This window comes from Diprion similis, chromosome 6 (assembly GCF_021155765.1).
Source record: "Diprion similis isolate iyDipSimi1 chromosome 6, iyDipSimi1.1, whole genome shotgun sequence".
NCBI classification, from domain to species: Eukaryota; Metazoa; Arthropoda; class Insecta; order Hymenoptera; family Diprionidae; genus Diprion; species Diprion similis.
This window is the reverse complement of record NC_060110.1, coordinates 2,792,894-2,818,737: the sequence shown is the minus strand read 5'-3', so window position 1 is coordinate 2,818,737 and position 25,844 is coordinate 2,792,894. Positions and strand designations below refer to the sequence as shown.

General features: G+C 33.6%; 2 protein-coding genes across 6 annotated transcripts; one reads left to right on the top strand and one right to left on the bottom strand.

The window, feature by feature from the left end:
* Positions 1 to 5,370: 5,370 nt before the first annotated feature.
* On the bottom strand, positions 5,371 to 19,684 carry LOC124407673 (ATPase family AAA domain-containing protein 2-like). Of its 3 annotated transcripts, XM_046884065.1 has the most exons (17): positions 19,155 to 19,278; positions 17,904 to 17,991; positions 17,060 to 17,288; positions 16,502 to 16,967; positions 16,278 to 16,437; positions 16,098 to 16,176; positions 15,606 to 15,855; positions 15,015 to 15,229; positions 14,373 to 14,665; positions 13,167 to 13,484; positions 12,825 to 13,006; positions 12,563 to 12,749; positions 11,175 to 11,653; positions 10,877 to 11,062; positions 8,470 to 8,505; positions 6,708 to 7,584; positions 5,371 to 6,443 (listed from the first exon to the last, which is right to left on the bottom strand). In XM_046884065.1, the coding sequence occupies exons 3-17, from the start codon at positions 17,283 to 17,285 to the stop codon at positions 6,264 to 6,266; spliced, it is 4,134 nt and encodes a 1,377-aa protein (XP_046740021.1). In that variant the 5' UTR covers positions 17,286 to 17,288; positions 17,904 to 17,991; positions 19,155 to 19,278; the 3' UTR covers positions 5,371 to 6,263. The 3 variants fall into 3 exon arrangements, with proteins under 3 accessions (XP_046740021.1, XP_046740019.1, XP_046740020.1); XM_046884063.1 differs by lacking the exon at positions 17,904 to 17,991 and having other exon boundaries at positions 19,155 to 19,684; XM_046884064.1 differs by lacking the exons at positions 8,470 to 8,505; positions 17,904 to 17,991 and having other exon boundaries at positions 19,155 to 19,682.
* Positions 19,391 to 24,430, top strand: LOC124407677 (transmembrane protein 68). Of its 3 annotated transcripts, none has more exons than XM_046884074.1 (6): positions 19,391 to 19,468; positions 22,359 to 22,503; positions 22,644 to 22,738; positions 23,253 to 23,614; positions 23,704 to 23,907; positions 24,192 to 24,430. In XM_046884074.1, the coding sequence occupies exons 2-6, from the start codon at positions 22,412 to 22,414 to the stop codon at positions 24,306 to 24,308; spliced, it is 870 nt and encodes a 289-aa protein (XP_046740030.1). In that variant the 5' UTR covers positions 19,391 to 19,468; positions 22,359 to 22,411; the 3' UTR covers positions 24,309 to 24,430. The 3 variants fall into 3 exon arrangements, with proteins under 3 accessions (XP_046740030.1, XP_046740031.1, XP_046740029.1); XM_046884075.1 differs by lacking the exon at positions 19,391 to 19,468 and adding an exon at positions 20,475 to 20,667; XM_046884073.1 differs by lacking the exon at positions 19,391 to 19,468 and adding an exon at positions 20,475 to 20,795.
* The last annotated feature ends 1,414 nt before the right edge of the window (positions 24,431 to 25,844 follow it).

The following is a 25,844-nucleotide window of genomic DNA, read 5'->3' as shown; positions in this document are numbered from 1 at the left end:
AGATGAAACATAAATGTAATCAGGTCTTCATACACTGCTCATGGTATTTAAGAAGCACTCTTTGGGCATATTTTAAACTTTTGACAAAATTTCGACTGAAATTTATGTCATTTCTGAATATTAGGTATTTGCACGATATAATTTCATGTTTTTGACATTTCATCAATCAAGGGATTTTGAAAACATGTGAAGGGAATTCTAAATGAAAGAAAACGTTAAAATTCTTGGCAATGACTACTATGATCCAAAGCTGTAAAACAGAATGCATATGTTCTTTATACCGGGGATTTTAAAACAAACCAAAAACCATGATAAAAAAACCTGTAATACAAGTATATTACAAGAGTAGAATAGAATTATAAAATGATACTTTACTTCTATTGTATAACTGAATTTCACGTAATTTCATCATCATAAGTGAAACAAATTGTGATAGATGGATTTGACAAAAGTCTTTTGTTAGAAAATTTTTGTTTTCTTTTATTTATATCGAGCATACGACAATAAAATCTACTTAATAGTTAAAATAAATAAGGCAGTGTATATTTGTTCTGTCTTTTACAACTTACAAATACCATTGTGTTCTTTTACGTAGGCTTAAAGCTGTTATCTACTATCTTGTACCTGGTTGTATCAAACTATTACATGTTCATCGGTTTGAGGACGAGGCTAATGAAATACATTGCTAGCGATTGTTACAATTCGCATACTCTTTTTAGGGAGAGTTAAATGTGAACTGTAGATAATAACTCTGAAGGTATTCCAACTAAGATACTCGTTTTTTCGTCAATTATACTTACAGCTAATAATTTGTTCGGCAGTGTTCGCTGGAAGACCTCAACTTAACCAGCAAAGTCCACTTTCACAATTTATTCATAACATAGTGAACAATTCATTTTCAGAACATAGCACCATTGAGTGAAAACTGGACTATACAAGAATCGTTGGTAAATCAATGAAAACTTACAATTTGATATTACATATACGCCTCCATCTTTTCCTCAAAAGTATCTTGTTGCTAGCAACATAACATTTTAAACCAATGTGCAAGTTTATGTATTATTTCAGGTTTGTATTAATCTTGAAGAAACAGGATTTCGTACTTTCAGACAATAAACATTGTTAAAACTGTGACATACTATTATTATAATATTTATTTTTTATCATTCATTTTTCACCGTCTCAAAAGTGAAAAATAGATCACTGCCAGGTTTAATTAATCTACTGTACTTATTGACAAAAACTAAAAAATATACACAAGAACTATCAGTACTATGGAAAAATTTCAAGTAAAATATATATAAACCATATCTTACATAGCTGTGATTTTATACAGCTGAGACAAGGCTCTATCATGCGATTTGCACAATGCTTATCGGAAATTACCATCAGATTTTGTAAGTATCAATTAATATATATTAACAATATTGTTTGATGTGCATTTAATTCGGAAATGTTCAAACTGCAAGTTTTTTGGTGCCACCTGTAATAAGTTTTATATTTAAAAACTTATACTAACTTTCACAAGTGAAATATATCGCACTTAATCTCTTTGGCAAACAAGTATGAATCATTCGATGCATAAATATAGTATGTTTCTTTCAAAATAAGTAATAACATATACATTTTATGATTGCACATTTACATGTGACATATATATGACATAAGTAATATGAAGAGGACATCTTCTTTTTATTTAGAGCATATTCATACGATTTACTAACACTATATCATAAAGTCAAATGATCATATTTTCTTACGGATGACATTTACATGTAGATGAAAAAATAAGAGGTTTGGAAACAACTAGCTTGTGCATGACAGTCCAGACTGCATTGTCTTTGAAATATTCAATGGTGCAATAATTCAGAGATTTAGAGACACTACTTTTCATTTTTGTTTGTTGTATCTGAGTGCATTGAAAAAAAAAACATCATCCGAATTTATACAGAATCATCTAAATAATATGGTACAGCAGAAAATTTACAAAGTAAATGAAATAGGATGTACTAAATATATTAGAATAAAACTATGTACTCATTCAATAATAATACGTATATACATACATATACCATTAGCCTAATCAGAATGTCTACTCAAACGTGGAAACTATCAGAAAAATAATTCTTTATTCATACATTGCAGAAGTTAAACAGATTTACCGGTTGTAATTTTTTTTTTCGTTTTGAAACTTTCAGAACTGTAGAAAATTTACCATCTGAAGAGTAAAAACATGATTCTTAGGATTCAAAAACTGAAGTAATAAACATTTAAAGTTGATGTTAAATATTGGAAAATACGTATGTATAGTGAGGCTAAATTTTTATGTAAGAAAATTAAAAGTATTGAGACATAATAATTTCTTTTTATTAATTTCTAAGTGCTTCCGATGATAAAAATAAACTTGATGAAAAAATTCTATGATTGACCCGAAGATTTCTTGAAAATAACAAATTTTTCCAGAAAGTAGACACCCTTTTATTGTGGCAGGGATAAGATTTAATTAAATAGAGATGTATATAAACAGTCGATTCAACAAAACTTGTTTCAAAGTTATGTGTTGTAAATTTGTTTAAGTTATATCATTCCAGGATATTCGTAATGAACATGAAATTAAATTTTGATTAGAAAAAGGTAATGACGATGATAAATTATGATAGTCATTTTGATAAAGTCAGTCTTCAATTTGTTACCACATTTACTGTTGAGCAACTATCTTATTGAATCTTAGTGAAATATTCAATTATACTTTGATTAAGCGCGTACAAAATTAACATTTTTAATCCTGGAATGACCAATGACATTTTGTCTATCGATATCTTAAACACACAAGCATACATATTTTAATTGTAATGATGCTCTGCATACTGGTGAAATTATATAGTGGATATTTCATCAAAGTATCAACTGAAAGTCAGAATCTTGCTTGTAAGAAATTCTGGAAATATTTGAGAGGTTTTTGTGCCAGCAAAATTAGACCGCATTATTTTGGAAAGTAACATTTTATAATGGTAAATTATTAGGTAAAAGCTAAGCAAAAGTGATATCTCATAAACAGGTATATGAAATTGCTAGATTATCGAAGAGACTACATACAACAAGCGAATGCGATCAAGTTTTCTACAAATATGTCTAGAAGTTTTTAAACGCAACAATTCTTTGTATAGTTAATTCTTCGGTATGGAGTCACTAATATAATCACAAACAGCAAAGGACCTCACATCTCAATATAGCTTGCTGTAAAATATTTTGCTAAAATATGGTGCTAAGGTACATTACGATTAGCAAAATAAGCTAAAGTTTTACGCTTATGATATCGAAGCTAGAAACTTCAATATTAGAATTTTGGCTAAAGGTAAATATAAACAATATTCTGAGTATTCTGACAGTTATAAATGGTCTGCGTTTCACTGTCAGTTTTGCCAATTACGTTTTAAGATACAAATTTACATCTAATCATTTTAATTCAGTACAATGCACTGACACAAGTATTTATATTTTTCTTTAATCACGAGACAATTCGACATGGAAAGAGCGAAAAACTGACCTATACGAAGGGTTGACAATATTTTATTTATTTATTATTCTTAACGTTTCTGTACAGAAGAAAATTAAATAACGAAATGGAAGTGTCAAAGTGAAACAGGCAGAATAGTAGAGTAGAAAAAAAAGAACGAAAAAAAAACTGCAAGACTTTCGTTGCCGTTTATAAATGGAATTAGATTAATATACAATGAAGAATTAGTACTGATACTTAGTCAGTCTTTTAGACTAAATGCTAAAATATGGAAACACAAGAAATAAATATATTATTGGCAAATTAATATGAACCACACATTGTGATATGACACATGCATTTCTAGGCCAGTCTTTTCAACTAAAAAGTACCGCAGTGAACATGGTTATTTTCCGATGAAGTGTTACGAATTAAGTACAATTTTTTTGAAAATAACTGTCAGAATATATCCAGTGCGTAAATGTTGATTGTATTAAATAATTTGAATATATATAAATTAAATCATCTTAACTATCACTGAAAAAATAATTCATTTTCTAACGAAGACACAAGTGAATGTTGTTTAAAATACCCATAGTAATTGCTATCGAACGTTCCTGAATTCAGGATACTCAACCACGTTTTCACAGGTTTTCCAAAGTTTTTCATAATCATTGATATTCTTTCTACTGTCACTTATGGTATTTACACATCACTACTTTGTTTGCGTAGTCTACAAGAAAGATTAGAACTCAAAGTAACGTTAGCAATGATCGAAACAGTATAACAACAAACCGTTTGCGTTATGCGTAATGATTTTCAAAATTAATTACTCTGTATTATATACACCTATCATTTTGTCAGTATAAAACCCATTAGCCTACTGCTTTCTGTCATCCAACTGCAAAATTTGATCTATTGTCATAACGTTTCTATTCATAGTTCGCACTCGAAGCCCTGGTTTTAGTTAAACTTTCTGTAAAAATTTCACAAACACAAGTTGTGACTATAATCGTGTACAGTAGATAACCTACATCAAGTAGGCTTAGATGCCTCGTTTTCACTCATATATTTGAGAATTGAATTGAAACATAAGCAGCATTTTTTGTGCTCAATTTCTTGCGTGCCGGGTACTTCCGTTAACACGAACTTTGTTACTACACACCTTTGCTTGAGGCATCAGTTTTTGACTTCCAGCAAATGAATACCCAATTGAGGTTTTCGTACAATTTTCTATTTCAGATCATCTGGTATCTAACATCCAATGTTAAAAGTTAAAAGTGTAGTCATTCGACACTATCTTACAAGAATAAGATAATGATTTTGTTCAGTTTCAATACACTTCAAATGATGAAACACCTATAAATGTGAACGTATATATGGGGCATTCCATATCAAGTCGACCAGATCGTGACCCTTATATTTTTTACTTTTCCCGAAATTTTGTGTGGGTGTAGTAGTAGCTCCTGAACACCTAAATCAAAAAACGCACAAATTGTAAAATCTGACAAAATACCAAACATGCTGTATTTTATTTCAATGGTTTCGATACAAGACCCATGATGGCAAGCAATCTCCCAACTTATAACCATTTTTATTGGATCAAAACGTGGTAAAATACTATTGTTACATATTATCAAGATTATCTAGATTAATATATAAAGATAACATTTTCAATTATTTTAATCAATTATTGAAATGATTATAAAGCAGAAACATCTTCTTGGTTAGAAGGAGATCATTTGTCACCATGGGACTTGCGCCGAAATAATTGGAATAAAGTGCTGCATGTTTGGTATTTTTTCAGATCTTACAATTTGTGTATTTTTTCTTGACTTTTGACAACCACTGCATGTAGGAATTTTAAAACCTTTTACATCACATACTTTGAAAATGAGAGCACCTCAAAGTGCAACTGAGATATTTAATTATAATTTATCTATCTGTATTTGAAAATTTAGCTATAAAACGTAGATATCATCCTTTGTTATTGGCCACCGTTATATGAAGACAGTAGAAAATGAAATTTCTCATGTCTTCTTGTGAACGTACAACACAATCACCCATTTCACCAAAGAATTAGAGAAATGTGCCTCAATCTAACATACATAAATGTACGAAGAAAGATTAACGGGTGACCTGCTGCTCGACAGTGATCTGCTTAATTTTTTCATAAATGACTTAATTATTTCTAATGAGAGCAAAAATTATTTAATAATTTAAATTGTGAAGAAAATGAGACTAATCTAATAATTATTTCCTCAGTCACCTGTCCAAACCATCCAATTTACGATGAGACAATTCAATAAAAATACATAGACGCCAAACAGAGAATATTTTTATAAGTTGGATATTTTGTGAAATGGTTGCAGTTTGTGTCAACACATCCATACAACCTATATGTATGCGACGTGTATGTACCAGGAATTCAATTCTAGTTACAAAATTTGCAAGTCTTCTTATGTATGTCAAACAAAAGTAATTGCGCTACTCAAAGAGAGATACGTATCTGTAGGATAAAATTATGAAATCTATTTGAAAGTATACTCTCTAGATTGAACGTATTGCAAGAAAATATCACAATGAAACAAACAATTTATACAATAGAATGACTCACAAGCTGTTGTAATAGCAATGTAAAGTGTACATATAAACCGTCCAAGACGGAATCACATGTCTTGTTTGTCATTTGGTATCTATTACTCTTCAGTGTATTATATATTCAATAGTGATGAATCAACAGAACTGATATGTCTTAAGAGAACCTTCAATTTAAGACCTGGAGGGTATCAGTTGTTTTCAGAATGTCGATTGTTTCTTGAGAAGTAATTGTTGTTTCGCACTCTTCGAATCTTCCTACTTCGGTTGCATGTACTACGCTCATGGTCTCACTGTGAATAGCTGTTGTTTCACACTCTTCAAATCTCTTCAGTTCCTTGAGCAAATCCTACAAACAACATGCTTGGCAGATGAAATAAAAGATCATGAGATATAAGGAGTCGCATGTGCTAGAAAAAACTTAAGGGGGTAAATACGAATATACGGCTGTAATAATTAATTGTCCAAATATAAATTCCCAGAATTCATCTACTTTTTTGGCCATCTACCCGTACATTCCCGCCACACCCCCTTAAATCTCATTTAAGCAAGCGCTTCACTCTTTGGGCATGAAGACTACTTGAGAAATGATAAAAAAAAATATCGTTCTTACCTTTGGCAGTGAAGTTCTATCGTAGTAATGGGTGTATTTGCCAACACACCGACTTAATTGTACATAGATGTCGCATAATACTTCGACCGGAGAATCCTCTGTTATGTCGACAGTATGTTTTAATGCAGCTTCGAGCTCACTTTTATCCACTATTACTTTGTCATTAACTCCATTCTTAGTAGGACTAGAATCACTCTCAATGGCAAATGACAACTCATCCATACTTTCACGTCTAGATGACGCACTTGATCCCTCATTTTCTACATGTTTTTCATCCTCCGCCATTGTTACGTCCATTTCAATAATCTCCTCACTTTTTTTTTCTTTATCAATCTCGTTGTGATTGCTCTGCGATGAATCCTTCGGAGTGTCAAATTGCAAATCATTATCCGAATCAGAGTTGTTAAACAGAGCATCGTTTCCATTCAAAACGCTATTCGCCTCAGTCTCGAATTCTTGGAATTTTTCCAAATCTATACCACTAGTATTTTCTATCGAGACACTTGACTTATGTACGATTTCAGTAGTCATGTCTTCAAAAGCAATCTTTTTCTTCTTGTGCACTTTTTTCACATACCCCCGTGCCCACGCAGGTATTCTACGTTTTCTGGATGTGGTAAACTTTTTCCCATTCACCATAATTCTGCTGGTTGGAGTAAGTGACTCTTTTTTGTCATTCTTTTCAGCATTTGTCAGCGAATCGGTTTTCGAACTTTTACTCTCTGCATCTCCATCTATATTTTCAGTAACCTTACGATTTCTAGATATCTCTCGACATTTATCTTCAAAATCTGAATCTAATTCAGCTTTTATAAGTGCGTAAGCATTATCTCGAAGGGAACACGCACGATGCCGTATAAGTTTATCTGCTGGATCCCTGTGAATTAAACATATGAATACATGATAATATTAGCTACTGTTATCAGGTGTTTGTTAGTCAACGGTAAATGGTAATAATGCGAGTGGTTTTCAATGACTACCTAATTTATATTTGAAATATTATATGTCATGGCTACAGAAATGGAGTAGCACATAATTCTCAATAATGTTGAACTCACAAGTAAGTGCCAGTTTGATAATAACAACGGACTTTAATCAACTCTTGATTGAATCACACAAAACTTGTTAGATTACCTCAAATATTTGATTTGATATTTGATACGTTGAAAAAAAAAAATGATAGGTGCATACAATTCAGAAACACATATTTTGGAGGGAAGATTTTTGCATTGGAATATTTCTTGCCCTCTAAAAATAAGCGTCACTGAGTCTTGCTCAATGACGAAATTTGCTAAATGTCAATTGTTTGTGACATTTTATCGACCTTGCAATGTACTTTGTGAGCAATTCAAGAAGTGTGTTTGAATGATCAATTATATGCGTAATATAGTATTTTTGTGTTTGGCATTTCTTGTTTGAGATGGATGATATAACGTTTGTTACAATCTAATAGTGGAATAAACATTATATAAACTTAAATATCTGCACTACGATGGTAATTTCCATTGGCGAATACACTTCTTTGGAAATCGGTGGGATGTAGTCGGGAACGAAACTAATAAAAATATAACTGTTTCAAGTTTACGTTTTCATTGCAAAAGCTTTAATAAAATAATTTCAAAGATCTTATGCAATCGGATACCGAGGAAGTGCAAGACAGAAACATGCGAAGCTTCAGATTTAAAAAATTATCATTGTAAATTGAAAACCACTGTATCTACAAAGCAACAACAGCAATGGATAAACAGATAAGTCTGACTACCTCTTCAATATTCCAAGGGATGGCCTATCGCGCAAGCTGACATGAAAACACACAACATGAATGTCAGTATGAATCGGTGAATAGATGATGTGCATGTATATTAACATTGTTAACTTCTCTTTTCAGTCAACAATAGTCGTTTCTAAAGAATTAACGGAACATGTCAAGTTCAGAAGACTCGAAAAGTAAAATGATCTAGCTTAAAAGGTCTGAGACACAAGATTTTTTTTAATGCCGTCTCACGGTGCTAATTTGTTCATTAATTTGACTTTCGACAGGCGTTGAGGTTGTTCCTCTGAAAATAGTAGCGCTGCTTGTGGCAACAGGTGATGAATTGCGTGGGGATAGTAGTTAAGCACTGACTTTTCTAAGGTCGCGCACATAGTTAATAGTAATTGCAAATATAATTGTCAGTAACTTAGGCCGTACTAACAAGTATGTAACATTGAACAGAGAGCTATCGAGTATTTTTGTGTTTTCATTTATTTTCAAAATTTCATTTGTGCTTAACATAGCACCTGAGGTATCGCGCAGTGTTCTGTAGATAAAGAATATATAGTTAACTAAGGAAAAGACGACGCTGTTTCTAAGCCCAATATTTTTCGTGATTAATTACAGGCTGTCCACTTGATTTAGTGGAATAAAAGTAATCAAGTGACTTGATCACAGATAAAAGACGGAGCTTAATAATTGAGGAGGCGAAAATAAATGCCAGCCCTTCAATTACAATTTATGGAGGAACTAATGAGTTTTAAATGTTTAGGGTCATATAACTCAGCTTGAACTGATGAGTTGGTTACTAATTTTGTGTAATTCATAATACATTTCACGAACTTCTATTCAAATGTTTTTACTAATACAATGTTCGCTACTTCAATTTCAGAAATGACAAAATTTCAATTTTTCAGCTGCTAAATTTTTTCACCTATTATGTCGATTTAAATTCTCAGGTGACAATGAAGCGCAGTTTATGAATCAACGTTTTGTGTCTGATTAAAATATAAAAGAAAGATCTTAGTAATTGGACAAGGTTTTACATAATATAAAAAAAAATTCTTCAAACACAATAAAAAATTTTTAAACTCTGTCGAATACAATTTGGTAATTGATGTAGAAAAAACAATCTTAAGAATTCGATGTACAAATAAGAAAATTCGAATAAAAAGAAAAAAAATGTCTCATGGTGATATTCGTAATAATATGGAAAGTTTTGAAAATTTTGTTCTCGACAAAGAATTACTGAATCCATCATTGGTTTTTCAGTTTCGGATAAAAGAAAGTGGAATATTTGAATAAACTTTTAACTTTTTGTTTCAATACGACATGTCTATTCAATTTTACAATTAAACAGTGCAAACAGTTTCGAGTGCATTTCGTGATTTCAAAAATTTCAAATATACACCACACGATTTTGTTCAAATTTCCTACTTCATCATGACGCTTCAGTTGTACGATAAATTGAATCAGGCCAATAAGGGCAATAGCTCTGATTTTTTCAACAGGCACAATCACATTATCGTTTCTATACAAGCCTATCACAGCTTATAATCAGTTAGGTGCGTCAATTGTGCGAAATTGATTATATGTTGATTATTCGGGTAAGAGGAAGTTTTTGACTTGTGGTTTAAATTTGCTATATTTCTTTTTTTCGTAATTGACGATTTCTGACCTGACCTTCTCTCACGGAACTAATGTGATTCGATGTACCAAGTGTGGAAGCTAGGAAACTAGAAAAGATGTAACACGAATAATACGATGTATAAATTATACGAAATTTTACAAAGATTCGTGACAAACCGTAACAATTATCAATTTTGGAAAATTGACAGGGCCACCATTTTCTAAGTGAAACATGCTAAATATTTTGATAAAATATGACAGATATCCATTGAATATGTGACTTTCGACGCAAATTCCATCTGAACTGGTCAAGTCGATTTTATATAACTGAGGATACATTTTTTTTTTTTTGTACACACGCACACACATACATATTGGAAAATACTTAAACACGATGTCAGTACTGAAACGTTTTCGAAGAAGTTATTCGTTTCCTCAAGTGAAGTTTGTCGCGATAGCAATCTATGCGCGTGATAACAATTTAATACAGGTATTCCACTCATCGTGTCTAAAAACTAGTTGCAGTAAATGTTAATTCCTTCGAACTACCCGGTATTATGTACTAGAACTGTCATCTTTTTGCCTTTCAAAAGCAATTGTTTTTACGATTCTTTCAATATTAAAAAAAAAAAAATCGATAAAGAGGACGGAATTATTTAGTCAATACTCAAACTGCTTGAACAGCAAGTGTTAAGTTAACAATGCTAGTTCAGTGAATGCAGTGAATGAATGATACCACCAGCGGCATATCCTCAAAGAATATCAATGATTTGAAGATTTTACTCACCTGTCTGGATTATATTCCAGTGCATTTCTACAGATGAGATCAACGTCATCAAGGAAATCCCGTGCACATAAATAACAGTGCATATCTATTTTGGTCATCATTGTTTCCAGGTCCATAGGTTGCTTGATAATCATGTTGTAGTCCGGAACTTCTTCCGTATCCACAGGCTTTGTAAACATGAAAAATCTGTGGGGAAAATTCTTCATCTTTGTATTTCAGTGGTTTTTGTGTTGAGTATTTTCTTCGTGCACTGACTTAAAAACTGGATCAAAATAGAATAATAAAAAAGATATCTTACTGCCGATTCCTAGCAAGTTTAGCACAAATCTCTCGTAAAAATATCCTAAGCTCTCTCAATGACGCTTCTTCTTTCTCGTAAAGTAATATTCTCTCTTCCTCAGTCATTCTTTTTGGCACAAATTCTGGAGCTAGAGGTAATTTTTCCAGTACCGCAACTTTATTGTTCTTAATTGCTGGTGGTTTAAGACTTTGTACCATATAAATTGGTCTAAAGAATTTCGCTCTTTGTTCAGACATCGGATTTCTCATTGTGTACACTTCACCACGGAATTTACTGAACAAGTTTCGAAGATGCAAAGGCAAGCATTCGTACATGGTATCACTCGTTGACAATATTAAAATTGGTAACGTTGGATCCAAGGCGATGATTCGACATAGAAAAACTGCTTTCACTGTTTCTGGGACAAGAGGCCACCATTGATCAATGGCTGGGATATAAATAATAGAAGGTACGTTTCTACTTGCTTCGTTGAATACCTGTGAGTACAATAAAATAGCAGACTGAGTTATCATGTCATCTATACAATTTAAAAAATCTAATATAGTTAATGAGTTTTCTCTAATAAATTCCAAACATAAAAGTTTCATATTGTTTTTTATGCAAACAAGAGTTTCACGACATGTACTGAGCCAACATCCACTAAATTTTAGCTGTGCCGCACCAGATGCGGAATATGTGCAGTTTCGTTTGACTGCTGTATTAATCAAGTTTGTGATTGGATACACAATACAGTTGATGCATTACAAGCGGTTTTGACGTATGCCACAATTTTAGAGTTATGGGCAGTAAAAGTCCAGAAATTAAAAATTTCTGACAAAAGATTTTTTGTTTTTGTCAACATAAGCTGAGAATCCTCTCGGGACTGATTGTGAGTATACGAAATTCCATTGCGGATCGCATAGGAGATTTTCTGCTCTAAACAATGGTACTTGTATGATTTGAATTTCTTGAATCATTTTTGAGGTTTAAGTTTAATATGCTTCAAGTATTCAAAGACGCTGTAGAATAAAATAGCGGTTGTGCGAAATAAACCGATCACGATCTTCATAAATACAGCGGTCAACCGGAAATACATATTTTTGAAACTGTTACTTGTATGGCAAAAAGCATAAAACCGTTTTATAGGGGATCTAGTGTACTTTATTTTACTACAGAGTGTTTTGATTGTCAGATCGATGGCTTACAAGAAATTGCAGAACCTCTTTTTAACGGCTTTCAACCTCTCATCGAGTGTAAATTTTAATGCTATTTCTGATTTCAAAATGAAACTGTATACCAAACTGCAGCTTTGTGCTAATTATTCAAAAGTTAAAACGCAAAATAACCTGGCTACTACAGGTGTTTGCTATGAGTCCAGAAATAGGTATAAAGTTGAAAAGAATTACCTGCACACAAGCTTCTTCTGGCGACCTTGCACTTTCTGCAAAAAGGGTACTGACGTCAAGAGTATGTACTGGTAAGTGTTCCATTCGATATAGGATTGCTGGCGCAAGATGAGGTCCTTGTCCCTTTGCTTTATGTCCACCAGCAATTAATAACCGTGGACGATGAATACCTCTGACAAGTTTTATCCTACAATTTTCCATCACTTTGTAAGTATTGAATTTGACAAAAGAAACTTCAACAATACTAAAATTACGAACGCACTTTGCCATTGCTGGTTTGACACCCTGTGGAAACGTCATTTTTACAGTATCGAGTATTGTTTCTAAGGCAGGATTTAACAACGGTTCCAAAAATGGCTGTAACTTTCTTCCAGCGCATGGAGCTACTCTGTGTGACGAAGGAACAAGAATCGAGCTGGCCTGTACGAAGTCTCTTTTTTTTACCTATTAATGAAATGTAATGAAGAATAATACGCTTGAAAAATTCGAATTACCTACGAATTTCCGACAGTGATTTAATTTCATATTCAGTTATTGAAATATTTTCTGACAAATTAAAAACTGACAGATGAATGTTCAAAGATTTCTCGCCTCATGATCTTACCTCAACCTGCGTTGGGTCCAAAAGAAGCCTGTCACTGGTCATGTATATTTGAGGATATGTTCTTCTCAATCCTTGCAAAACTGCTTCAGTACATAGAGCTCTCAGATCAGACCCACAATATCCAGTAGATTTTTCAGCTAAGGCTTCCAGCAGTTGTGGAGATGGTGGATTCTCCCATTTACTGACGTGTATTTTGAGGATTTCTAATCTTTCCTTCCTTGGCGGTAATGGAAAAAATAACTCACGATCGAATCGACCAGGTCTTCGCAGTGCCGGATCTATCGCATCTATCCTGTTTGTTGCACCAATCACGATAACCTGTGATGATGGAATGTCAAAATGTTAGTTATTGAAAATTATACCATCTTCTTAAAACAAGAAAAAAAAACATGCTGGACTAGAAAAAACCAAATTCGAAATTTGAAGTTTTTATCGGTCAGGATTAGACGTGAAATTCTGTCCTTAAATCAAATCGGAATTACTGTATGCCAAATTTTAGCTTCTTATCCCAAATTGAACCCTCTGTCCTTACTATTTGTTTGCATGGAAATCGGGTAAATGCTGGAAATCGTGTTCTAAAATAAATTCTGAAAATCCACAATGGCTTATTTTGTTTGGAAAACTGTTTTCTACAAACTCAGCAAAACACATTTGTATTTTTCTCAATAATCAATATGATATTGCTGATTATTAATCAAAATCGGTATGACTGCAATCCTGAAAAATTAAGTCTATAATGACGTGTTGAGAAGAATTGTCATGTTGGGATTGTAGAGGATTGTCTTTTAAATAAACCGCCTCGTTGCAGGGTGAATTTGAACGAGTGCGTACTCAATTTTTTACCGTTTCAAAGCAGTTTGAAATAAAGATCGATATCAAAGGAGTTCAGTTCGAAATAAAGTTCGATATCAAAGGAGTTCAGTTCGAAATAAAGTTCGATATCAAAAGATCAATAATGAAGTATCATATAACATAAAATACAAAAATGATGAATGCTGAAGCAGTAATGGTTTGAACAGTGCTTGAGTTGAGCTGGGTTCCCCGCGCATAGACTGACGTATCAATAACTAGCTGAGCTAGTATTTATCAGATAAAATGACTGCACGGTAATTGGCAGTGACGTAACGTGAATATAATAGATTACATTGATAACGTAGTCTAATGCTTGACAAAAATTGAATTACGATCTTTTCAATCATAAGTTACCTCCCCTCTGTTGCATAGACCATCCATAAGAGCAAGTAGCGTAGAGACAATGCTGGCATGGATTTGATCCTGCTTTGTACTTCTAACAGGTGCCAAACCGTCTATCTCATCAAAGAAAATTATCGACGGCTTTTTTTGCTGTGCTTGTTCAAAGAGTAGTCTTAGCTGACGTTCAGACTCGCCTACCCATTTTGACAAGCAGTCTGCACCCTTTCGCATAAAGAATGAAACTTTTCGATTGCCTCGACTGCACTCATTTGCTAGTGCTCTGGCAATCAATGTTTTACCAGTACCTGTTAAGTGGGAGAAAACAGTTTTTTAACCATCATGTAATAATTGATATTTAAGAACATGTAGAAAAAGTGTAAACAAAGCTAGTGCCCAAATCTATTGAACTCCTTTCCTAATAAAGAAAATTTAAAAAAAATTCAAGGCTTACAATTCTAAAAGTATAAGCTTTTCATGGAATTTGACAATATTTTAACCCTCGTGCCTAACACTCTTATTTTACTCAGTGTTAACACCTTTGGCAGCTTACTGTGACTACAAGCTTCAGCTTCATGTAGAAAAAAGATAAGTATCTTTAACAAAGCCAGGCTAGTATGATTGAAAATTCACACTTTAAGATTTTATGTCACATACCTGGTGGTCCATGGAATAAGACTCCTTTTGGCGGAGTAATTTGAAATCTGTCAAAAACGTCAGGGTAAATCATTGGGAAAACCACCATTTCTTTCAAGCAATGAATATGTGATTCCAGACCTCCGACATCATTGAATGTTATATTGGTATCTACTGTGATGGGATCAATATCAGCTTTGCGATCCGGTGGCCCACCTTGCGGTATAGCTGATTGCCTAAAGGAAAATTGTATTGCTTGAAAATACGGTTAATGTGGTATGTACGAGTAGACGGTTGAAAAAGTGGGTGAAATTTAGGAATTCCTATTTCCATTACCAATTATTCAATTTGATTAGAGTTTATTTCATTCAAAACTATGTAAATCGCACTTCATTTATTAATTTGTTTTATTACAGTTAATTAATGGTTCATCGTTATTGATCATGCCTTCCATATTGCTTGATAACATAATTCGCGGTGCTCATGATATCTCAAAAAAGACTCAACTGATCTATTTTTAATTTGGAGAGAGTATTGTTAGATAACTATATATATATATAGTTTTATTGATCACAAACGAAGATAAATAAAAAAAAAAGGGGAATTACTTACCGTGCTTTTTTCCCCTTTTTCTTATCATAACGTTGTGGTTCAGAATCACTTGAATCACTAGAGCTGGTGCTCTTACTCCTGTGCTTACATCTTCTCATTGAATTAGTGAGTACACTTCTCAATACGCGGAATGATCTTTGCACCGGTTCAACACTAGCTTGGAACCTATCGACGGCTGGTTTTTTTTGCCGTAAGCTGTACTTTCGAGGTCCTGGAGAGTCCGACGACTCACTCAAATCACTCTCCTCCACTACAAATGAATAAAAACGAACATTAGTAGGATTTGATGTTATTGTTAACATTTCAAGCGGTAATGTACTGACGATTGTTAATGGTTCAACAGTTTTGAGTCATTCGTTGCATCAGAAATTAGTATTTCATAAAAGTGAGAAGGAAGCAGACAGTTTTGGTATAGATTTCAGTCAATGTACAGAGCCATTTTCCTGATATAGGTATATTACACTGTGACTGACGATAGGCCAATTAACTTACCTAATTTCTTATCCCTTTGTAGTTGGCGCTGTGTAGCTCTTTTGGTTCTTTTTATTCTTGTATACATATCTTCGTAACCCTTGATAAAAAAAGAAAGAACGTGACAATAGTTGCTATATAAGTTACTAATGACACAGTTTGAATTCTAGGTGATGATTTCAGAAAATTGGGAATACTAACATCTTCATTATCAGAATTTTCGTTGTTATGCGGCTTGTGACTCTCTTGAGAACTGTCTTCGTCGTCGTTCTGTTCTGCTTTCGGTTTTTCATCTTTTTCCAACATATATCTGGTCACAGGGCCTTCTCTAAGCCTAGGGGAACCGAGAGACTTGGTTCTTCTGTAAAGTACAAAGCGCCTAATGTATAAAGAACATCCGAATTGTGTTTACAAAATCGATTTACCTCATTTCTTTTTCGTCATGGCCAGCAGTCAGTTCTGTTTTATTTCTAGAATCTTTCTCTCCTCTCTCTTTCAGTTCTTTTTCAGATCTGTCCTCATCTTGTCTCGGTCCTTCTTTCGATTCTTTAACCGACTCTGCGTCATCTCTAGATTCTTTGTCTTGTTCGTGCTTCTCTAAGGATTCCTTATCTATATTTGACCTATCTCTTGGTTCCTTATCACGTTCCTGTCTTTCCCTAAGTTCCTTGCTTCGATCTGGTCTGTCTCGAAGCTCTCGATCCTGCTCTCGATCACGTAGCGCCCTAATGTGCCTAGTAGGACCTTTGTTCAGCGGATGATTTTCCCGCGACTTCAAAGGTATTCTTCGTTTCAATTCACGCTTCCTTTCATTCACTTCCTCCACCATTTCTTTATCAGATGATGAGCCTGGTTGTCGAAACATCGGATAACCCTTGAGAGTTTGTGTACCTAAAGGAGCAAAAAATGATAAAAACGTTTTTAATTTGCACCGGAAGAAAAGCAAATAAGAACCAATCAATAACACATCGATCATCATCTACCTAGGATCCAGCTGGTATTCAGATTATCGTAAGTTTGCATTCTATTCCTTGTACTCCGCCTGACACTGGATGCATTGCGGTTGAGGAGTGGACTTGACGGGACACGTGATCGAAGTGTTCGTAGGCTCTTGGATTTTCTAGCTACAGAGCCAAGGCTACGACTACGAGGTGTAAAAATATCCTCCTCTGTGTCCATTGAATCCATGGTGGCTTCATCGTCGGACATTATCTAGAACAAAGTCAAATTTCTTGTAATACTTTTTAAGATTTAATATATTCACGAGTACTGTGCAAAAAATAATTGTGGCAAAAATTAAATGAATGCATGACTAAGTAACTGTTCATAATAATCTGCAATCAGTATCACGAAAAAAAATAAAATCCACAGCATATCATCTAATCAGCCATGTAATAGCTGCGAAACAACTCTTAGTTATAGTAGTTCTGCTATTATTTAAAAACAACTTCAAACTAAGAATATAAATTAAAGATATTCAATAAAATTTGCTGACTTGACATAGATTTTTAGGTTTATAATTAGTCACAAAAATTTATTCTCCACAGATATATGCGCGAATATTGATTTTGCTTGATTCGGTTGATTGGTTCTAATTGCCTGTAGAAAATTGACCAAATGTAACATGATTTTTTAGGCAAATAAGCTTGTTTTTGTATATTATCATGCATGCCACGAAAAGTCACGAGAATGTAAATTCATGAAAATATTTGTTTGTCCCCAACGTTTTTTTGAGATGTTTGGAACGTGTAGCAAAGAAAAATCACAAGTAGTATAACATTCTCAATTTTCTATTAGTATTTAAACAACAAACAATGAAAATCCAACCTTATTTCAAATAACAAACTACACCAGTAGTTTCTGCCAGTACATTATTATTGTGTATATAAACTTGATGAAATTCACAGCAGGAGACCTGTAACAAAAAGGTAATTGTTTGGTATAATATTTCGATAAAATCAACAGTAATGACAATTTGTAAAGTTAACACTGAAAGAAAACATATCATTTTAGAGTTATCCAAGAATAATTGAATAATCTATCGCGGTAAGGTATTTATTTTCAATGTGTAAAATCTGCATAAAAGTTGTGAGAAATTGCAAAAAAATAAAGGTAATGTAAACTAAACAGGTTGCATCAAGCAAAATTTGAACAAAAATTTACCCTTCTTTTTCTGATTCATTTTATCGAAGAAAAGCAGACTTGGAAAATAAGGTCCAGACCTAAAACTGACAAAGGTTCAAGTAATTTTGTAAATGATGAGAGTTAAGCTTTGGTAGACGAAAAAAGGTTTTAAATGGAGAAAACCGCTCTGCTGATATTGATATAATATTGCTAACACTTACTTTCAATATCACTGTCATAATAATTGACTATTGATAAATTTATTCTTCCTATTAAAGTAGTACTTTTGCTACTATCTAGTTGAGAAGAATTTGCACCTGCAGTATTCAATTGTGTATCCTAAGATCAATTGGCGTTACATGTTTTTTTAAACTTGTCTCACTCTGGACAAAAAGAATTAAATAACAGGGTCTTTGAAACAGACTTACACTTTTATTATTTAAAATCTTTCTTTAAAATGGAAAAAGGTGACAATACCCAAAGCAAAAAATATGGATTAAAGAATAATTTGAGGCTGTCTAGTGATAAGAGGCAAGAAAGTGAAATGCAACTCCTTGTGAAATGCCATACATAAAAAAAATGTGGTAGAAATAGTTAGTAAAATATGTATTCAACAGTTCTGATTGGGTTTATTTGAGTATAAAAGTAAAAACCATTGCTTATTGCATCCCTTTCAATCCAAACGTTACATGTCAGGGAAATGAACAGATTTCCTTGGCCAGAGCCTTGCACGTAGTAAGAAATGCAGATAAAAACAATGCGATTGTAGAGAGAGAGTAAGGATGCAAACATAACAGTAAATACAATGATAAACAAAGCTCAAAACGTACAGCCTGTACCCGAAGTGAGGTGGATACAGTTAAAAGTCTACGGTGACAATCGCGCGCGCGCATGAAATCAATCAATCGAAAACGACGGTATATTATTTGATAATTGGTAATGGATAATAAATACCTTCATCTGGTAAGTATTCGTTGCGCGGTGAGCTATATGACGAAGGTAGAAGACAGCGGAGGGTGGCTGATCGTCGTTGTAACGAACAAACCTCATTGGATAAGAGATTCGTAAAGGCCGTGAGGTCGCAACTTTTCCAAAATTTTACATAGCTAGGTTGCTCACAAGTCTTGCTAACTCATGCCGCGTACACGTATATCGACCAAACGCTCGAACTACCCGAAAACTAACTACGATTTTTAACTTTGTTTGCTGTATAACGCGTTGAATTTCAGTCGGAAACTAACACTATAGTATAATACAGCCGCATTTAGGTATGTACGTTCAGTAGATAGAATTTCACGTTACGTAGGTATGCGTGTAGCGAACGTTAGTTCCCCTGCCGTTGTGAAACAGCCTCTCCTCTCCCTGCTGCGCGGCCCGCAGCCTGCGGTGAAGATAGCCAACGGTGCATGCTCGCTACTCCGACTTCCAGTGATATACCTAACCTATCTTTCGATTTAGATAACTGAGTTATCTTATTATCTATATTACACTCGATATAAAATCAACTCGGTTTGACACATTTTAACGGAACTTCATACTTCATTTCCACCATTCTCAACAACTAATTCGTTTATTCCAACGCCGGTCCCAGTGACAGTTGTCAATTACTCAAATCGCTTCATATAGCTGACGCTTGTCAGCTATACATACATACATACTACAGTATGTAAATAGCGGCATAGCTTCGTCTAGAGTCCCTTTGTAGGGACCTAGCTTCGTCTGGTGCAAATATTCGGTTGAGCGCTCGGTCGTTGACTGAACATAAGTGATCATAGTTAAATCGGTTACTCATCGGGTCTGTATGCTGCTTAGGGGGTTGCGTGCTAAGCTACACGGTCCCGCCGATAAAGAAGCTACCGGATTGATCGTTAACACAGCTTTTTATGGCTACAGACCCGCTTACCCGCCGAGCACTGGCCACAAATTTACCTACGGGTAAGAGTCTTAAATTCTTCCGTCAGAACAGTCCAAGCAATAACTTTTCTCCCAAAGTCGGTTAAATACTTCGGTCAAGACTTCATAGTCGAAATGGATACGTCAACCTGTAAAATAGTCAAAGATCGAAACTTTTTCGAGGCTAGAAAAACGTAGAGGACGTGGATGTGTATTTCCACAAAATCGTTTCCAATAAATGTCTTGCAATACTTTTTGCCGAGTAGAATATGTTTAGGTCGGATTTTGATAATATTTAATATTGTTATTTTTGATAACGTTTTACTTCGTCAGTTGAAAAAAATTTCCATTTTACCGTTCGGATTCACGGACAAAAATCGACGTATGACGTCATACCTCGCGATATTTATTCCACTCAGCTGGACTGGACAGATCAAGTCGAATTGGAATTCAGAAGCTGTTCAAATCAAGAAACCGTAGAACCTAACCCCAAACTGCGAAATACGAGAATACGCGCCAGGTTTTTGCAGAGAAAGAAAAAAAGAATAGAAAAAAAAACACCAAAAACAATTATGTGCGTGAATTGATTACAATTATTAAACATTGTGATTAGTTTGTTTCATTTTGTCTATCTCTGATCATAATTTATAAACATGATATCGCTAGTACCAAATATTTGGCAGCTGATAGGTGGTTTCATAGGTAAACATTTTATTTATTTTCTATTGAAAAAACAACGCATCATCTTTTATTCCGAAAACTAAACGTAACTACAGGTGATGTTAGATATTGGGTCTTATTATTTCGTCAATTTCCTTCCAAATTACTTCCACTGATATTTTAGTTTATTTGCTCATTAATTTACATGCACTGTGTCTCTAACTTTGGATTATTACAAATCTATGTAAAACTACGGATACTGAAACAATTTCAGTATAAACGCGAAATTCTGATGAAAAATACTTTTTGCAGCTTGTGAAATCTAGCGGGATTTAATTTTTTACCAAAAATAATAATGTCATCAGTTGAAATACGCAGAGCATGAGATTGCCACAGTTATGACAGGCGTACATTATGATTATTTATTTCACTACATGTATCCATATTACAGACTAAACCCAGATGAGTCACTTCAGTCTTGTATTCGCATAATAATTAGTCAAAGTAATGGTGTGTATCAGAGTAGCGTTCGTGCATTTTAGATAATACCAAAGGATAGCAGTACAATATGATGATATAATATGAGAAGTTGAATGTATTCGGACCTTGGTTATTAAGCAATTGACTGATCAACATCTGAATCAATAGTTGAAAGAAGAAAAAAAGATATTAAAAAAATCTCCAGAGATGCTGTTTGTGCCGATGACAGTAACAACGAATAATATAGCATCTCTGACATATAATAGAAATGAATTTGAGTAAAGTCGAGTAATACCAGCTGACGTATCGAGGAAAGATTTTATAGTTCAAACATTTGTAAGGATTCGACTTTTGTGTTTCGGATCTGATTTCAGTGTTGTGGGGCTTATTTTCTTTGCCACAGAGATCTCCAGAGATCGCTTGAACAAATCTTTACAAGCAGTTATCCTCAAACTATATGTAAATGGATTTTTGTTAGAGCGGTATAACAGATGTTTGTCAGCACGTACATTTGCACGTTTCGATATGAGTGATATGACAATACTTTAGTGTGATATCTCTCACATTGTTTTCAAACAACTTGTGGGAACTTGCTCGGCAAGTAAAATGAGCCCAAAAACATGTGAATCGGATCAAAAACACCAGAGTTTTATCACTTTGAACACTCTAATTATAAAATTTTTTCTGAAATCATTGATATCTTGGCATGTGTTATTCGATTTCGATCGGATTCATTCTTATTACATACTAGGGATATTCGTTCATTTTGGTGCCCTATTATTGACACAAACATCATTACCAGAGATTTTAAAACTATTTTGTCTTCTCTTAATTTTTGATTCAGATGGGCCATACAACTTCGTTTCAAAACATGCAAGCATACGGACTATCTGGAGTGACCAGTGCAGATTCATTCTCTTTCCCAAATGCAAAACTCGGCACAATACCAACAAAAAACACTACAGAATATGATCCAGTTCGAATGAAATGACTGTCGTTGAACCGTTTTTTTGTTCAGTAGAGTCAGAAGTGAATGGATAACTATTAGCATTGAATAGATAGACATTATCTGATGTGCCTTACTTTCAAAAATAATTTTGAATGATATGATTTCAACCTTTTCAGTTGAATACATCGATATCGACGTGGACTTCACGCTCTGGCTATCATGGCTGCTTATGCCTTTACTCATTACGTTTCTACTTCCTTTAGTCATTGTCGTACTCCTTTACGCCACTGCATCAATTCTTTATGTCTACAAATTACATAGGTATGGTCTGATTCCTATACATCAATTTTTCGATGATATGGCTTAAACTTAAAATGAAAGAATGCAGTTCATCCACACTGAGATTCCAACTACATTATGTATTAGGATGTAACCCAATTTTACATTGAATATTGTTTCAGAGCTCGATTAAGACATGCGTACGAAACTGATTGGAAAAATGCAGCACGAAATACAGTAGCCGCGGTTTGGGATGCTCATGGATGGATATGGCATGGTGCGTAATTGGGAGGGAATCCAATTTCATATTGTAAAAACGCAGAGTAAAGTGGTTGATAATAATTTGAAGGACAAATACCGCATTGGCCCGAATATAAGTCTAGGTTTTTGGTAACCGACTTTACCTTCAAAACATTGTATTCGATTTATATTTTCACTCAAAGTGATAATCTTGAAATTTCTAGACCCAGTTAGACGTAGTTACTAGTCAGACTTTATTTAAGGTGATGTCCGAGTCAACTTTTTATTGTTCAATGATTATCTGCAGAAGAATTTTGAGAACAGTTCATGTTTTAAATATTTTCGAGGTGTATTAAACTATGATGAAATGAAATTATGAAAATACATTGAATATTCTTGTCTGTGCAAATGTTGATAAGCTGCTGAATTTTTAAGTAGAAGACTGGTCTTATGATCATCAATTAAACTTTTGAATCTAGAGTAGAAAATATTCTGAAGAAAAGTTTATAATTTTTAATGTTTTTAATGTTATTTACCATGGTTTTCAACAGGTTACGAGATTGTTGGACTGAGTAACATTCCAGAAAACGAGCCAGTATTGTTCGTTTATTACCATGGAGCTATTCCGATAGACCTTTACTATTTCATATCCAAAGTATTCCTTTACAATTCCAAACTAATCCACACAGTTGGCGATCGTTTCTTATTCAAAGTTCCTGGTTGGTCCATCATATCCGATGTCTTGAAAGTTATTCCCGGTACAATACAGACATGCTCATCTATTTTGAAAGAGGGAAACATGCTAGCTATCTCACCCGGAGGTGTTTACGAGGCACAATTTGGGGACTCTTATTACCGCCTTATGTGGAAAAAGCGATTAGGTTTTGCTAAGGTAGCACTGGATGCAAAAGTGGTAAGATTAATAGATTTGATTACCTTTTTGGCAAGTATTAAATATTATATACCCATTTTGTTTAAAAACCATTCATTTTGTCATATTAGAACATAATTCCTATCTTCACAAGGAATTTAAGAGAAGCATTCCGGACAGTGAGTTGGGGTAGAAGAATATGGCTTCGGATTTATGCAGCAACCAGATTTCCGTTTGTGCCAATATTTGGTGGCTTTCCAGTGAAACTTGTTACTTTTGTCGGCGAACCAATTTCATATGACGGTTCCCTGTCAGCTGAAGAGCTCCAGGTAAAGGTATGTTTAAATCTTTGTATTAAAACCTTGCATTGTATCATCTATGGGAGACTTGTGTAATTCAATTTCATTGTTTTTTTTTATCAATCATCAAAATGTCTCGAAGTTTAAAATGATATAGTTTCAAGGTTGATCCTACATGACAGTAATAAGCCAAATTGTAATGTATCAAATCATAGGTTCAGCAAACTGTCTGAAAAGGAATTGATAATATTGAGACTATCAAGTATTGCAAATATGGTTAATGCGCTCTGAATTGGTAATAAACATATTTGTTTACTCAGGTAGCAACAGCGTTAGAAGATTTAATAAAGAAGCATCAAAAATTGCCTGGAAGTATAACAAGGGCTCTCCTGGAGAGAGTTTATCACAGGTCTAGTGATGTACGGTATAAGGAATAGCCTGTTAGATAGATTAGAGGCCAAGTGAATGGAATTCAGTCTAAAAACTGTATGATATATTACAATAATATTGAAGATAATTGTATGATCAAATCATATTTTCAAGACAAGTTGACACACCGGAGTTTCGAATACATTTGAGTATTGATCCGCAACGATGATACTCTGAGAGAATTATATGTATATTAGAAGCAGACAGTTTCGTATACAACATCCTTATATTATATTCATAGCATGATAACTGCATTATAAAGATCTGATTTAATTGCTGAGAATATTAACTTGAGGTTGTATATAACATTCCACAGTGACAAACATTCTCTATGAATGTGAATAGCCATCAAAATTTAACAAATCATTATAAACGATTTACCTAATTAATCTCAGTATAATGATTTTGAACAGGTAATCAGTTGAAAGTACCAAAAAGAAAAAAATATTCTGGCAATATTTTGACCTATTATCGAAAGAATGTTGATTCATTAATAATATTTATGGATATTTTTATGTTAATTTTATTTATAAATTTAAAGAATATTCAAACTTCCGGCAGTCCATTATAGATAGGCCTATAAATATTAGCATCTGCTTTGATACGCTTACGCATAGAGAAATAGTTGCATACTTTTATTGCACTTGTAAACAGTATTCTTTTCTGACAACTCTCTGTTCTTGGTTGACTTGTTCGCTAGTACGACTTTCAAAGCAGCAGGGACGAAATTACCTTATGACAGGGAAAAAGTATTTTTTACTACAATACAACGCCACGGTATATCGAATTATTTATATTGTAACTTCATAATTAATATTATGTCAAATACGGCTCGCTTTGTTGTAATAATGTAATGAAAATTATTCGCTCGTTTATCCTCCCTGTATTATACTATCCCATAGTGAACTATAGGCCTGAAATATTTATTTTGCTCATGTTAGTATGTATGTACCCCAAAAATTTGTCTGCTTTTACACACATAAGAGAATGTCGCGATAAAGTCTAGTATTATGGTATACATATGGCACATATAGGCATCATAGCAGAGTAATAATTATTGATGAAAGTCTATTATAACTGCGTAACGTACTTATCAAATGGTTTGTATATTTATTGTACTTAATACTTAATATTTTTTAAGCAAAACAAAACTAATATTATGATTACGTGTATATGCGAAAATATTGAAATAGCGGTGATTTTATCGGTAATATTTGTATGATTAATTGTGGTGAAGCAGTAAAATAAAGTTTTTATTAACTGTCTTGTGGTTAGTATTTTTGCTTGTCAGATAGGATTCTTTGATTGCTTTCAAGATTTCATTTTCTAAAGCTTGTCAAAAATCATATTAGTGAGTTAAGGGGGTGCCCTAGTCGATTTCGACGTTGTATACCTATATTTCCAAATATCGAAGACGACGTATCTCAAACGCGAAAACGAGCTTAACAGTCCCATTTTATACGCAATTCAGAACAGAAAAACTCCAATGCAACATTATTTGAAGCGAAAATAAAGAAATTGCACGAATTCTACAAAATCGCAAT